The following is a 14,440-nucleotide window of genomic DNA, read 5'->3' on the forward strand; positions in this document are numbered from 1 at the left end:
AAGATAATTTATCTGGGGAAACGCACACACATATACACACATTTTATGCTGCATCAGGTCGTGCTCCATGAAGGCCAAAGGAAAGTGGACTGATTAAGCACAAGTGTTTCATGCAAGGTATCCCAGAAGTCATCCTTTAACTCTGTTAAGAGCTCCTTGTAAAGCAATGCTAATGATATGACACTGAAGTGCTTGCTGCAAGTCTAGGTTGATTCGCACCTTGAGACCTTTGCCTCTGAAAACTTTCAATCTAAAGGGTTTAATATCTGTTAGTTCCCAAGTGTCAGGTGCAAATTAGAAACTGATGCTAACTGCCAGGCTACCAGCTATATCCTTGATTGCAAAGTTTAGAACAGTATTTTCAGAAGCACCAAGCATGGATCTAACTCTGATTCCACTGACTTCAATGGGAGCTCAGTTAAACCAATGCTGAGCACTTTTTTGAAAATCCCATCCTTAATTCACAGCTGGGTTGTGCTGGCACAACTATAGCTGCAGTTACAAGGTGATGGGAGAAGGCAGAAGTGATGGTGCACCCATACACAGGCAGAACACACTGACTTGTTTCCAGGCAGTGAACTCCTAATTTTAGATGCTCAGAACGGGAGGCGGCAAGCATAAAACTTAGCATATGCACTATGAAAATTGCAGAATTTCTAAACAAACATTTTACATTTTTCTAAAACCTTACAGGATGTTCAGTTTATTTTTATTTTTTAAAATGCAGCAGAGGAAGATAAGCCAATTTGTTTTAATTCTCAACTTCATTTTTAAGAAATGTTAAATAGTTTTACAAGTTTAAAATGATTCTACCAATTTTCTAGTATATGCTTATGAGTTGTCCTTTCGTAGTATACAGTGTCCCACTCAATAATGGCCAAAGTTAATCCTCATCTTTGATCAGTGTAGCTGGTAATTCCTTTAACTCCCTCCCAAAGTATAAGAATGCAGTCAACTCACCGATTTATTTCAGCAGATGCCACAAACTATGAGATTATTTACTAATCCAGTTTGGGGACTTAACTTTTCCCATTCAGATTCTTGAAGGAATGTAGCAGAGGTTGTGCTCTGGCCAAATAAAGCACATTTACTGCCTGGCTGGGTTCTTCTCTCAGTGCCTTGGGCCTGCACTCTGGAGGGTAATATTCTTGCTAATCCTTTTTAATCCCTTCTATTTTTTTTTTTTTAACACGGTAAAGGATCACTCGCACAGGGCTGCTGTGGGAAAATGGTCTCAAATATCTGACCTTTGACATGACTCCTCATGCTCTCTGCAGTGACTAGCTGGCAGTTGAATTAAGTGCTTAAACAGTAAGGGAAGGAAAATGTAGCAGCAATGGTGAAGCCTTGATGTAATTATTAGTGCCTCAACATGTTTGTCAGCTCTAGAGGGCAGGGATTATGTATTTTGCCTTGTGTGTGTTATGCCATTCACATTTACGGTGCTGTCCAAATAAAAAATGCAGTTGCAAATTTTCAAACTTAACTTCTTATAGTCCCTATTTAACCATTTAGTTTTAGGTAATAAAAAGCAAACCAGGTACTAATGCTGAAAATGTCTATTTCCAAAAGCCACTAGTTTACCCAATTCAAAGCAAACTTATGTTTGCAATATTGAGACACCCCTTCCTAATCATCTCCTGGTTACATCTCAGTGCCTGTATTTCATTCCTATTATAATATACGACAGGGATCTGGATTTATAGCTCTGACTCAGTGCCTCACCTCTAAAAGGGGAAACAAAATAATATGCTAAGATGACCCCCCCCACACCCTTTCAGAATAAGATCCATCTCAAAGAAGTATCACTGCAATGAAAGGAAAAGAAAACGCCTGTTGTTCACTTCCCTTCTCCTTTCTTAGAGTTAATCTTGAATGCTGTGTAATACAGCATGATGTTATTCCCCCAAACCAACCACTTTCATTAAATGCAAAGAAAGATGAACTTCTACCTTATGTATGTACATTTTTGGTCAGGAGATAGGACAATGGACTGAGACTCAGAAGACCTGATTCTATTCCCAGCTTTGGCACTGGACTTCTGTGTGACCTTGGGCAAGGCACTTCACCCCTCTGTGACCATTTCCCCTCCCGCCTTTTGTCTGTTTAGACTGTAAACTCTTCAGGGCACAAACAATGGGCTCCCAATCTCAGCTGGGGCTCTTAGGTGCTACTGTAATACAAATAATAAAAGTCTGAATTGGCATATAATCAGAGGAGAAGATACGGTTAATGAAACATGATACTAATTTATTTGATTGTCTACAAAACTAGTGAATGCATCTCACATAAAGACTGATTAAGTAGTTTAATATAACTCTTTCAAAGAACATAAGGGTTCTGAAGGAACTGAAGGATACACAAAATAAAAGCATTTTTAGGTAATGACAATGTGTTATAATCTTCTTCCCCTAAAGGCACAGTCTGAAGAAAAATCTGTCTGAGACTGCCTGAAATGAACTTGCTACACTCTTGATCAATCATGCGAACAAGCAGCAATTTCTCTCAGCAATTAGCTTTCTCCATGCACATTCTATTAAACTGGACAGGCAGACAGAACACTGTGGATAGATAAATTCAGACCTTCATGGCTAGATTCATTTGGACTCCATGATTAGTTGAGGAGAATTAGTGCTAAGCCATCTTTCCACTTTCAAGACTACAACTTGCCTGTATCAACAGTGCTAGTAAAGGGGTTGCTGAGAGTTCAGTAAGGTTAGCCGGAAAACAAGAATTCTGTTTCACAAAAAATTCTGAGGTTTCAACATTTTCACTGTGCATTGGAACAAAAATCTAGATCATTTGAAATTTTTCATGAAAAAAATATATAGGAGAGAAAGAAAGAGACACACCCTGGAATAGCCAGTATCCCAGTGGTGAGAGCACTTGCCTGGTATGTGGGGGAGATGGGTTCAAGCCCCTACTCTGCCTGGTTTGGAGCAGAGTCTCCTATATCCCAGGTGAGTGCCCTAACCATCAGGCTGTGGGACGTTCTGGCAGGGGATGTCTCTTGCTCCCTCTTCCCAAAGATTTTGTCAAAACTGATATTTCCATTAAAAGTTGTCAATTTTTTGAAAAGGAATTTTCCCTAGGCAAAAAAGTCCAGCGCTGCTCTAGATTTTAGTTACATGTCCTGCTTGGGGAGTCTAATATCCGGCCACTTCAGGTATTAGCAGACATGAACTGCAGCACGTGAGTGAGTGAGTGAGTGAGTGAGTGAGTGAGTGAGTGTGTGTGTGTGTGTGTGTGTGTGGTTTTGAATTAGAGATTTCAGATCTCATACAATTATCAGGGTTTTAAAGGCTCTCTTGCCAATAATCTAGAAAAATAAAATAAGTAGTTGCTCCTTGGAGAGGCCTGTCCAGCTTCAGGGATTTTGAAGACTACACATTTTAATTAGCCATTACCCTTGCCTGACAGTGTCTTCAGCAGCACACAAGCAGACTGTCCTGAGGAGGACAGGAAATTTTACCACAGACTGTAAGCTTTTTGGGACAGGACCCGTGACTGTGGTTTGTATAGCACCTTGCACAGAGATCTGGTCTGGGTCTCCAAGTACTGCTGTAATATAAATATTAAATGGCCTAATACCAATAATGGGTTGGAATTACCACAGTTCTCAAGAAAATTTCCCTGATAAGGGGAGCATGCAGACATAGGCCTTGTCTTAGCAGGAAAGAGTGCGCAGTGAGGTTAGACAGGCAGGGAACGGGACACGTGCTGTAAGCCAGTTTTAACAGTTCATGGGGATGCAGTTATCACAGCATATTGTGACAATCCTGGTGAAACAGCGAGGACATCTGCTGCAGGTATGGTTACATTTAGCCCATTTGTTCAGTTTTATATTTCATTCGGATCTGCTAAAGGCTGCAGCTGAATGAAAAGTGTGTTCTGAAACCCTTGTTTTTCAGCTTCAGACATTCTCACAGTAACGAAGCTAATGCTGCCACAGTCTGCAAGTGATAACCAAATAAGTGATTTCTCATCTAGGCATAAATATTTTAAATATGCTGCTGATTTTAAAAAGAACTTCCTATGTAACCACAAGGATGTAGCAGCTTACATATGTTTATGTATAGCAGTTAAGCACAGAATTATTCAAACTATTATCTATTCAGATGAATCAAAGCCCTGTATAGGCAATCAGTGCTAATGAAATATTTAAAAGCAAATTTGCAGCTAAGGGAGATTAATCCACCACATTAAGTTTCCCTCTTTAATAAAATGCATGCTACAGATAGCCAGGCCCTTTAAAATCACAGAGGGAAATGGCAAAGAATCCCTGATAAAACAATTCTATCCGTAGCCATTTTGCTGCTATGTTCTTTAAAGATAACGCTAACTCTTGCCAATGTTATCAAGTACAGTTAAAAAGACAGCTTTACTACATAGAAAAGTTGCTAGTCACAGGAGATGTTTACGAAAATAAGCCTGGAAAGTCCTCTGGTAAGTAGACGGTTGCCAAAAGGTTCAGAAGAGTAATCTTCTGCCTTTGCCCCAAGTTTGCAGGTTGAACGAGTGGTGTGTAAGGTGGTGAAGTAGCTTGCCCGAGATAGCCCAGCAAATTACTATCTTCGGTCACATGAGACCTCAGTACCATCCTGACTTCTAGTCCTGTAATCACTAGATCACAGAGCCGTTACTAGCCAGGACAGCATGAAAATGCAGCTAATTCACCATTTTCTCCCAGAAGTTGTGTCATGGCTTCTGGGCCCTTAAGCTTTGTGGCAGCAGCAGGATTTCTTCTAGTATGCAATTACTGCTCCAACAGGAGTAGGCACTCTGTGCTAAACTAGATATATTGTGCGGTTTGCCTTGGAGGGGAATTTGGGAATATTGTTCCAAGTACTTGTTTAATCACAAGTGGGAGAAATTTCTCAGAGAGATTGGTACAGAAATTAACTAGGGACTAAAATAATGACTCACCCATCCTTTTGGGAATCATCTGTTCCCTATTGTTAATTATTTGATCTTTTAAATGTCCAGTCTTTAGCTGCAGTTTCAAACTCCAAAATTTCAGATGTTTAGAAAAAATGTTTACTTATAGTTAAAACACAGGAAATTTCATCTAATAGGTTCATTGTTTGAAATTGTCAGAGAAGCTACTATTAAGAGCATGCAATTTTGCTACTTATGCCCACATAAATTTCTAATTAAAGAACCGTTTGCAGCAACATATAATAATTACAGTCCCAACTCAACTTGGGTTAAATGGGGGTATTCCATCAAAGATGCAGTTATCATAAAATCGTCAAACTGAACAGCTTCCATCTATATCTGCTTCTGGTCACCCTTAACGTCAGTGGTTGTAATTTCCCCAACAAGAAGTTGAATACTGGCAAAGGTCCTACCCATTAGACAAGTATCAGTATTGTGCCCATTTTACAGATGGGGAAACTGACAGAAGTTAGGTGCCTTGTTTGAGAAGTGTGATAGTGGCAGATTATGCACAGGCACAACAATCAGGACATGTGGTTTCTAATCCTAGTTCTAACACAAAACTTTAGGAAAGTCATTTCCACTCTTTGTGCCTATTTCCCCATCTGTGAAGTGGGACAATTATATTGTTACCTACTCTACTGATGTGCTAAGAGACTTAATTAAATGTTTGGAAAGTGCTAAATACTAAGTTAGCAGCAGAAGCTGGACTACAAATCAGGAAGTCTAGCATTTTTCAAATGTGGCCACAGTCTCCTGGGCTGTGATTTGGGGGGTGGGGAGGAGAGTAATGCACCTTTCCCCTCCCTGTTGCTCCTGGATGCACTGCCTTTGTGTTGGTTGCTGGAGCCATCAGTACGGATTGGGCACTGCCTCCCTCTGGAGTTACCTGGGGCACAACGCTGGAGGAGCAGGGAGCCAGTGAGTTCCCCACCTTCTCAGGGGTGGTGAGGCTCAGGCTTTGGGCTTCAGTCCTGGGGTGGTGGGGCAGCAGCTCTGGCCACAGGGCTTCAGGTTCCAGCCCCAGGTTCTGGGTGCGCAGCAGCAGGCCCCAGGCTCCATCCACATAGCTTTGAGCTCTTTCCCTGGGCCCCATCCTCTCGCCACGGGGCTTCGGGCTCTAAACACATGGCTTCAGGCTCCAGCCCCCCACTGCCTCCCCCAGCCCCACTGGCCCCCACTGCTTCCCCCGACCCTCCATCCAGGGCTTAATTTGCCCCCAGGCTTGCCAGGGCTGATCAAGTCTCCTGTGAAAAGTGATCCTTGTATGTTTGTTAATATCACTTTTCACAACTGACTTACTAGCTAGCAATAAATAAATTACAGTGATTTGGACGTTTATATGTGCATATTTATTTGGTTTTCCTAACACTAATTAAGTATTTTAGGAAAAAGTGTGAGAGCGGCCACCAGCAAGAGTTGGTGGCCGCACTCTGAGGCCACCAAAAAATTTGTCCTGAGAACTCAAGCATTCCAGCCCTATGCTAATTCCTTTAGACCATAGGTTCTCAGGATGATAGCAGCAGCAGAAGAGTGACAATTACTTTTAAATACACTTTGTATGTTTAAATCAGCTCAGTTGTATGGGCATGTCACCATGCAGTCAAACAGCTGCTGCCACATGACTACTGAATCCATGTTTAGAAATGCCAATTTAAGTTTTCCACTGAACATGTGCTACAGTGTATTTTCAAATGTTCTTACCTTCTATTTTACAACCATTTTATGAACTGCCCAAAGCACAACCTCCTTCTTATAGACTATGTGCGAGATGGAGTAAAGTTACAAGTGTGCAAGAACAAGAAGATACAAAGGAAGCTGATTTGCAACCTTAACTATAGCAATCATTAGTGGTGGATGCTATTATTTCTATCCATGCTACGATTCACCCAGGATTTCCAAATACACCTCAACCTCGATATAACGCAGTCCTCGGGAGCCAAAAAATCTTACCGCGTTATAGGTGAAACCGTGTTATATCGAACTTGCTTTGATCCACCAGAGTGTGCAGCGCCGCCGCCGCCCCGGAGCACTGCTTTACTGCGTTATATCCAAATTCGTGTTATATCAGGTCGCGTTATATTGAGGCAGAGGTGTAGTTTCAGGTTCTACATGAGCTATCCTCAGCCTACTTCAACCACAGAGAAGTAGTCACATGATTCACAGGGGTAGCAAGACTCCAAGACCACTGCAAATGGTGACTATATTTCAGATAGTAAGCTAAACTGATCCCATAAGGAGAAAAAAAGTCAGTTCTTACCTTTGGGACATGAGGGTTAAATTCCACAGCTCTGTGAATTGCTTCCACAGCATTAATTTCTGCTGTGCTGAGCCCTCTTCTGGAGGCTGTTTCTGGAGAGAACCTGCATAGAAAACCTGAACTGAATTTACTAAAGAAAATCCAAATAAGAATGATACTTTAAGATCGAAGCTCATCATAAACTGTGGGAAAGACTGATTCTTGAGAATGAGAAAACACCTTTTGGCTCAGCCCTGCTTTGCTCTTTATGCAGCTAACCACCACAGGTAACTAACTCAGGTATCTTGACTACCATACTTATTTATGTACCAAAGGCATCTTAAGCTTTTGGAAACCAAGTAGCACTATGGAAGGATTTTCTCTGGAGCATAGCAAACACAAGAAGCTGAAGTGACTACTAAGATACTAGAAACTTTTCCATCTGGAGTTTTCAGATGGAAACTGGACTTAAAGCTGAGCATTCAATTAGTGTTATAGGATTTTATGATGATGTTCACTAAGAGGCAAAGCTAAAATTAGCAGAGGATGCAGTCAGCAACCAACCAGAGAAGGGGAAGCACCAGACAATCTCCATGTATGGTCAAGCATCCATCTTCCCCACACACCCTTCTCCATCTCAGGAAGAGTGAACCATCTAAAATCCAGAAGAGCTAAGATATCAGATATTTGGATGGACTAGTTGTGGATGTAATTCAGGGGTAGGCAACCTATGGCACGCGTGCCGAAGGCAGCAAGCAAGATGATTTTCAGTAGCACTCACACTGCCCAGGTCCTGGCCACCGGTCCGGGGGCTCTGCATTTTAATTTAGTTTTAAATGAAGCCTCTTAAACATTTTTAAAACCTTATTTACTTTACATACAACAATAGTTTAGTTATATATTATATACTTATAGAAAGAAACCTTCTAAAAACATTCAAATGTACTACTGGCACGCAAAACCTTAAATTAGAGTGAATAAATGAAGACTCGGCACACCACTTCTGAAAGGTTGCCAACCCCTGTAATTTATACTTTAAAGAAATCAGGAAAATAATAGTAGTAGAGAGAAGCTGAACGTTTGCTCATGAATAAAGAATGAATCTGTCTTCAGAGATGTGAATGCTACATATGGGATTTAGGGTTTTGTTTGTTTTTAATAATTGATCTATCTTTTTACACCAGAATCCAAGATTAGCTTAATACACTGATTTTAAAAGTTTCTGTGTTCACTTACCTGTCTGAAACAGCTCTGGCCTTCAACAGTGCTGCTGTGTAACATATTGCTGCTGATTTTGGAAGACTGATATCTACGGTACAATAAATAGTTAACTTTATGATTCTAAAGTAAGACAAACATTTTAAATCTGTCTCCTCTGAGCTGAATGATTTGCATTTGGGATGGCCCATACAGTAAATTCAACATCTGGAACATTTCAGTTATGACTAGAAACTTTCAATTCCTTAACTGCCTTGCACCAGTCCCCAAAATCCTCTTTCAGAAAAATCCCCTGGTTTTACAGTCCCAGTTGCAGGGTCAGGAATTGTTCCCCACCACTCATTTCTGAGCACAGTTATCAAATATGATGCTGTAAAACTGAATTCATACAGAGGTACATTAGCGAGTTAAACACTTTTAGAAAGCACCTTCAGCTGTGTTAAACACCACTCTCAGTATTAAAATAAATAATTTTTAACCTTCAACTTACTTTTTGCATTTCTTAACTTTAAAATATACTAGTCAGTTTCTAGTAAATTTCATTTTCAAGTTCTCACACATTAGCACCTTTCAACACTGAATTACACACACTACAGGGGAATTTAACTAAAATATCTTACCATTTAATTATTTTTAGTTCTATGGAAAAATAACTATTTTGGTTTTAGTTTCTGTAAAACCTAAATTTATACAAAGCGTAAATTTGGTTCCAAATTTGACCTGACTGCCTCTAGGAGAGTTAAAATTCTACAGTAGAAGGTTATTTTAAAAATAGATAAAAGATTCTGTTTCTAAATAAATTCCTGAATACTAGTCTATGTGTACCAGTTGAACGCCTCCTGTTTTTTAAAACCTCTCTCAGGCTTGTCCATCATGTAACAAGCCAGCCAAGCATCTGGCAAGTACCATATGGGAAGGATTTCTTGCAAGTTTCTCTGAGCCTACAGCCCTCTGAAGCTCATCCTAACTGTTCCAGATGTTTAGAAGGAATCAGTGCCCCCTAAATTAAATAAGTGTCAAACTTTCTGAAGTCAATACGAAAAAAATCCATGACCATGTAAATGTTTTTTTCCGTGTTAATGACAAATACCCACACAGCACAGCATGGGTTGAGTAATATCAGCACACTGGCCACACATTTGGCAAGAATCTCATGCCACTTATTCCCTGAAGCAATAGTGAATAGAGGCATTACGGAACACACTGACTCCTGGGTGCGAGGAAGATTGCCAGAAACATTGCTTCTATAGGCCTCCTCTCTGAAGTTGATTTAAGGGACAGTTCTGACAGTGACTTGGGTGTAACATTCTGATCCCCTACCAGAAGAAAAACTGCTTTGGGGAACACGTGTGTTATAACTCTAGGGACACAAACAAAATAGCTAGGCTCTTCCACAGAAGAATATCTAAGCATATGGCACACTGGAAGCAGGTCAGCCTGGAGAACTAGTAATTCTGCAACATAAGGGATCAAATGCTTGAGTCCTGATCTCTCTGGCAAACAGGATCCAAGAGTGGTATGAAAGACGCCGGCCAGGCAGTAGGGAAGACTGCCGCTTTTCTGCTCACTCGCATTGACTACTCTGGTGAGGGGGGCAGCGTATTGACTGTGAAGGGCTGAAAAAATCCGTTAGCAATGAAGGAACTCAGAGAGGTACAAAAAGAGTGCTCCTAGAGCTCGTTTTGCCCCCACTACACAGAGCAGTTATATTTGTTCACAGATTAAAGCTGAGGTTTGAATAATGTCTGTCACATGCTCTGTGTTAACATATAGAATGGCAAACATGAATGTTTTTATGCTTCATGACAAATGTCACTCACCATCATACTTTGCTAAAACTGCCTGGACATCAGCATACGCCTGTAATTCCAGCAGCGCCTCCAGAAGGTTTTCGTGAATATTCAACATACTAAGAAGTGGAAACTCTTTCATTAACTGCATATCAGAAAAGAGAAATAACTCCATTTTATTCACACTTACCATAAGCGGCATTTGAAAACACAGAAAACCCTTTGCCTTTATTTATTAAAATGGTAGTTTGGGCACAATAACCCAAAATATAAGACCAACAATCATCTAATTTAGCCAAATAAGATTTGTCTGGTATTCATGCTTCAAATTATGCAAGGTCACAAAAGCCCAAAGAAATCAGGCCCTCAACCAGTTTTTCTGTGGAAATCCAGGGGAAAAAAAGTTGATAAATAACCCAATGTAATTCTTCCTGCCAATGCAATAGACACACTTACTTATATTCAATCTGTTAATCAAAGCAAGTATCCATAAACTGCTCCAAAATACAATATCAGAATTGTATTCATTTTCCAGTGTTGTTTAGGTCACTGTTTTACATCCTTAATAAATTATTAGCTCTGAGCTGCTAAACTAAACCAGATGATAAATCTAATCGCATTGTTCAATAAATTCAGCAAGGCATTCAGATAAAATAGAGTACATAAATATTCAATGCAATGGTTTCAAGAACTTAATATAATGGCTGATGTTCCTTTTCGTCCTTTACTTCTTCCCACCTCTCTCTGCCCCCCACCACCAAAGAGACCACCACAATTTTCTCTACATTCATCTGCTCAGTACACTTGTTTCCCAGGTGTTCATACAATGTGCTCCTATGACTTGGCTAGCTGCACAAAGTGGTTGGTTTGATCTATAATATATGCCTGTGTAAAAATAATGTTGCATCCACCTTGGGCAAGTGAAAGAAATAAAGTGCCATAGTACGAAGCACAGAGTATAGCTACTTTAACAAGTTAATCATCAAGCCAAACATAAGGGGAAATGGAAGGTAAAACTAAACACATTAGCCATATTATGTACATATATACTTGATATATCAAAAACTAATATTTTGTTGAAAACATTCGTATATCACTATGAAACTCATTCACAACCTAATTGTTCCATCGCCTCCACGGTGGTTTTAAGCTAATAACTCTATTGTCCAAATTATACAAGTTGTTTACATTTTATTTAAAATGACTTACATCTCTCATCATTTTTACTGCTTCTTTTATTCTTCCAAGTTTTCTTGCACACATGGCTAGTCTCCTTTTCACGTAAACCAATACATTGGTGTCTCTTCCTGAGTAAAAAAAATAAAAATTAATTTCCATATGTTTAGTTGTAGAAAGGGAGTAATAAAAAAGGGTTGCGGGATGTGTTGTGGACATCTCTCTAATAGAGTGCCTAAAATAGCATGAGATGACATTATTCCCCAAGAAAGAATGCAAAACACCCTTTCCCTAACCAGCAGCAGAGAGAAGTAAGAGTATGGAATAATCACCTATACCTTCCCAAACAAAATTCTGTCAGTGGTCCACCAAGAAAAAGACCAAACCCAGCAATTCATTTAAACTAGGTTCCCAGTCAGGGGCGGCTCTAGACATTTCGCCGCCCCAAGCAGGGCGGCATGCCGCAGGAGGCGCTCTGCCGGTCGCCGGTCCCACGGCTCCGGTGGACCTCCCGCAGGCGTGCCTGCGGAGGGTCCGCTGGTCCCGCGGCTCCACTGAAGCCGCACGGGACCAGCGGACCCTCCGCAGGCACACCTGCGAGAGGTCCACCGGAGCCGCCTGCCGCCCTCCCGGCGACCGTCAGAGTGCCCCCCGCGGCATGCCGCCCCAAGCACGTGCTTGGCGTGCTGGGGTCTGGAGTCGCCCCTGTTCCCAGTCATCATATGGCAAGAACTTTTGAGTGGGATAAAACCAGTGACCAATGGTGAACTGCACCATTAACACTTACTAATCCTTCTATTATTCCCCACCACCACAGTAGGGTATCATATCAAGACATTAAGATACACTGCCACGTGTATGCACAGGCCCACCAAGGCAGAGTGACATATGCTACTGTGATGACTACAAGCTCTATCTGCTTTTTTATAGATTTACTCATATGCAGACCATATAAAATTCATACAGCATATTATGCTAAAGTGGAATTACAGAATAAGTACTAACAGTGATGCTCCTTATCAGGGTTTGGTGTTTCAATGGCTACCCTAAAAACAATCACATTTCTTTCATTTTGCTTTTGTGCTCAAGCAGAAAAATCTGTAACTATTCAGTGCAAAGGTGCTTACTAAGCTGTGCTTCATGTTGAGAGTTTTGGGGATGGCAGTGCTGAGATTTTCTGTAAACTGTTTCGCCTGCTTTTAGTGCCTGCTTAAAATACTTCTCAGCATCTATAATAGTTGTTGCTTCTTCCTCAGCTAGGAGAACATATGCAGTGGCACAACTGTAATGAAAACAAAAAAAAGAAAGCCACAAACTACTCAGATGGAAGTCAGTTGTAAGGATTTTTTGCACAAGAAAGTAATGGCATCAAAAGTATCTATGGGTTTTGTCTTGTATGTAGTACTTGAAAGTTTATGAAAACCCATTACTAATGAATAAAAATTAAGCATGCAAGAATCCTTATCAAATACCCTGTGAAATATATGGTACCTAGGAGAATTCACTGGACTACAGTCAAGCGACAAGAGCTAGGACAACAGAAGCCTTTACAGCAGGGGTAGGCAACCTACGGCACAGGTGCCGAAGGCAGCACGCGAGCTGAATTTCAGTGGCACTCAGACTGCCTGGGTCCTGGCCAACGGTCCGGGGGGGGTCTGCATTTTAATTTAATTTTAAATGAAGCTTCTTAAACATTTTGAAACCTTATTAACTTTACATACAACAATAGTTTAGTTATATATTATAGACTTCTAGAAAGAGACCTTCTAAAAATGTTAAAATGTATTAATGGCACGCGAAACCTTAAATTAGAGTGAATAAATGAAGACTCGGCACAGCACTTTTGAAAGGTTGCCAACCCCTGCTTTACAGTTTTAAGAACATAAGGCAAATGTTCCAAATGGAAAAATAAGTTGGTTGCAGCAAGGAAAATTATTTGATCAAAAACAATGAAAAGGTAGTGTGACAATGATGAAAATGGTCCCTTGTGGCCATGAAATCTATAAGTCTGATTACAACAACACCACTGCATACAGTATTATTGGGGGTCAGTAATGGCATTGCATAACAAGACTCCATATGGAGATTTACTTTGTTTCACCTAAAAAAGGTTTTTCTTCTTGTGTATGTTATTTCTGCTGACCCACTGACAGAAATGGCACAATCAAAATAATGTTCTCTTTTTAAAATTAAAAGATAGGCAGGCCAAAAGCTATCTTTTAATTAAACCAGAGCTAAGTGATGCAATGTACTCTGATAGCCACATGTTTATTTCTAATTGATGCATACAGGAAAACCCTCACACTATTTGAAGCCATTCTTTCTTGCTAATTCTAAATTCAAACAAAAAGTGACACTGTGTCCTGGGTAAAGCACTTTGTTTTTTTGTGCCAGAACTTACATTTATGTTTATGTTAATTTCAAACTTACTCATTATTTAATTCTAAAGCTTGATATGCTGCTTTGATACGGGCTTGAGGGTTTCTCTCTCTCCATGCCTTCTGCATAACTGTGGGAAAAATGTTTTAAAACAGATAATGAATAGAAATGCTTATGTATGAAATATATAGTTAACCATCCACAAAAACTAGAGCTTTTTAAGAAGTAACACTTAGGTAATTTATACATCAGCTCCACTTGACCAACAATCATTTGTACTCTGAGCTTGACTTTATCCTTCCCTCAGATGCATGCAGCAAAAGGAGATTTAAACCCTGAGGAAAGTTTCTTCCACCACCAACTGATGGCACTTGTGACATATCTGATTAGATTACAAATTCCACTTAAAATAGGAATATCTGTAAGGAGATTATTCATTGTTCATTTAAAACCTCACTTGATATGCAAATCACATAGTTCCTGTGCACATACAGACTGGTGTACAATTACTCAATTGGTGCACACTGTTTTTTGCGTGCATTGACAGTGGCCCTGGCATAGACCTGCATGAAATCCTAATTTTTGTTTATTGACAATACTTTTATTTTAAGGAAAGACATGATAAAAAAAATTATTGTTGTTCTAGTGCAGTTTTGTTGTGTTAAATCCTTAAGTGCCTTCTCAAAGCTGTTATTTAACA

General features: G+C 40.1%; 1 protein-coding gene across 2 annotated transcripts in view; it reads right to left on the reverse strand.

The window, feature by feature from the left end:
• Positions 1-14,440, reverse strand: part of ST7L (suppression of tumorigenicity 7 like) — a 41,660-nt gene that overhangs the window by 15,376 nt on the left and 11,844 nt on the right. For both annotated transcript variants that reach the window (XM_045014098.1, XR_006578922.1), the window contains exons 6-11: positions 13,792-13,870; positions 12,489-12,643; positions 11,395-11,492; positions 10,216-10,330; positions 8,414-8,486; positions 7,199-7,301 (exon numbers count right to left, since the gene is read on the reverse strand). In XM_045014098.1, coding sequence (XP_044870033.1) covers positions 7,199-7,301; positions 8,414-8,486; positions 10,216-10,330; positions 11,395-11,492; positions 12,489-12,643; positions 13,792-13,870 — 623 coding nt within the window. The remainder of the gene's footprint in view (positions 1-7,198; positions 7,302-8,413; positions 8,487-10,215; positions 10,331-11,394; positions 11,493-12,488; positions 12,644-13,791; positions 13,871-14,440) is intronic.

The sequence above is a fragment of the Mauremys mutica genome, chromosome 4, assembly GCF_020497125.1.
Source record: "Mauremys mutica isolate MM-2020 ecotype Southern chromosome 4, ASM2049712v1, whole genome shotgun sequence".
NCBI classification, from domain to species: domain Eukaryota; kingdom Metazoa; phylum Chordata; order Testudines; family Geoemydidae; genus Mauremys; species Mauremys mutica.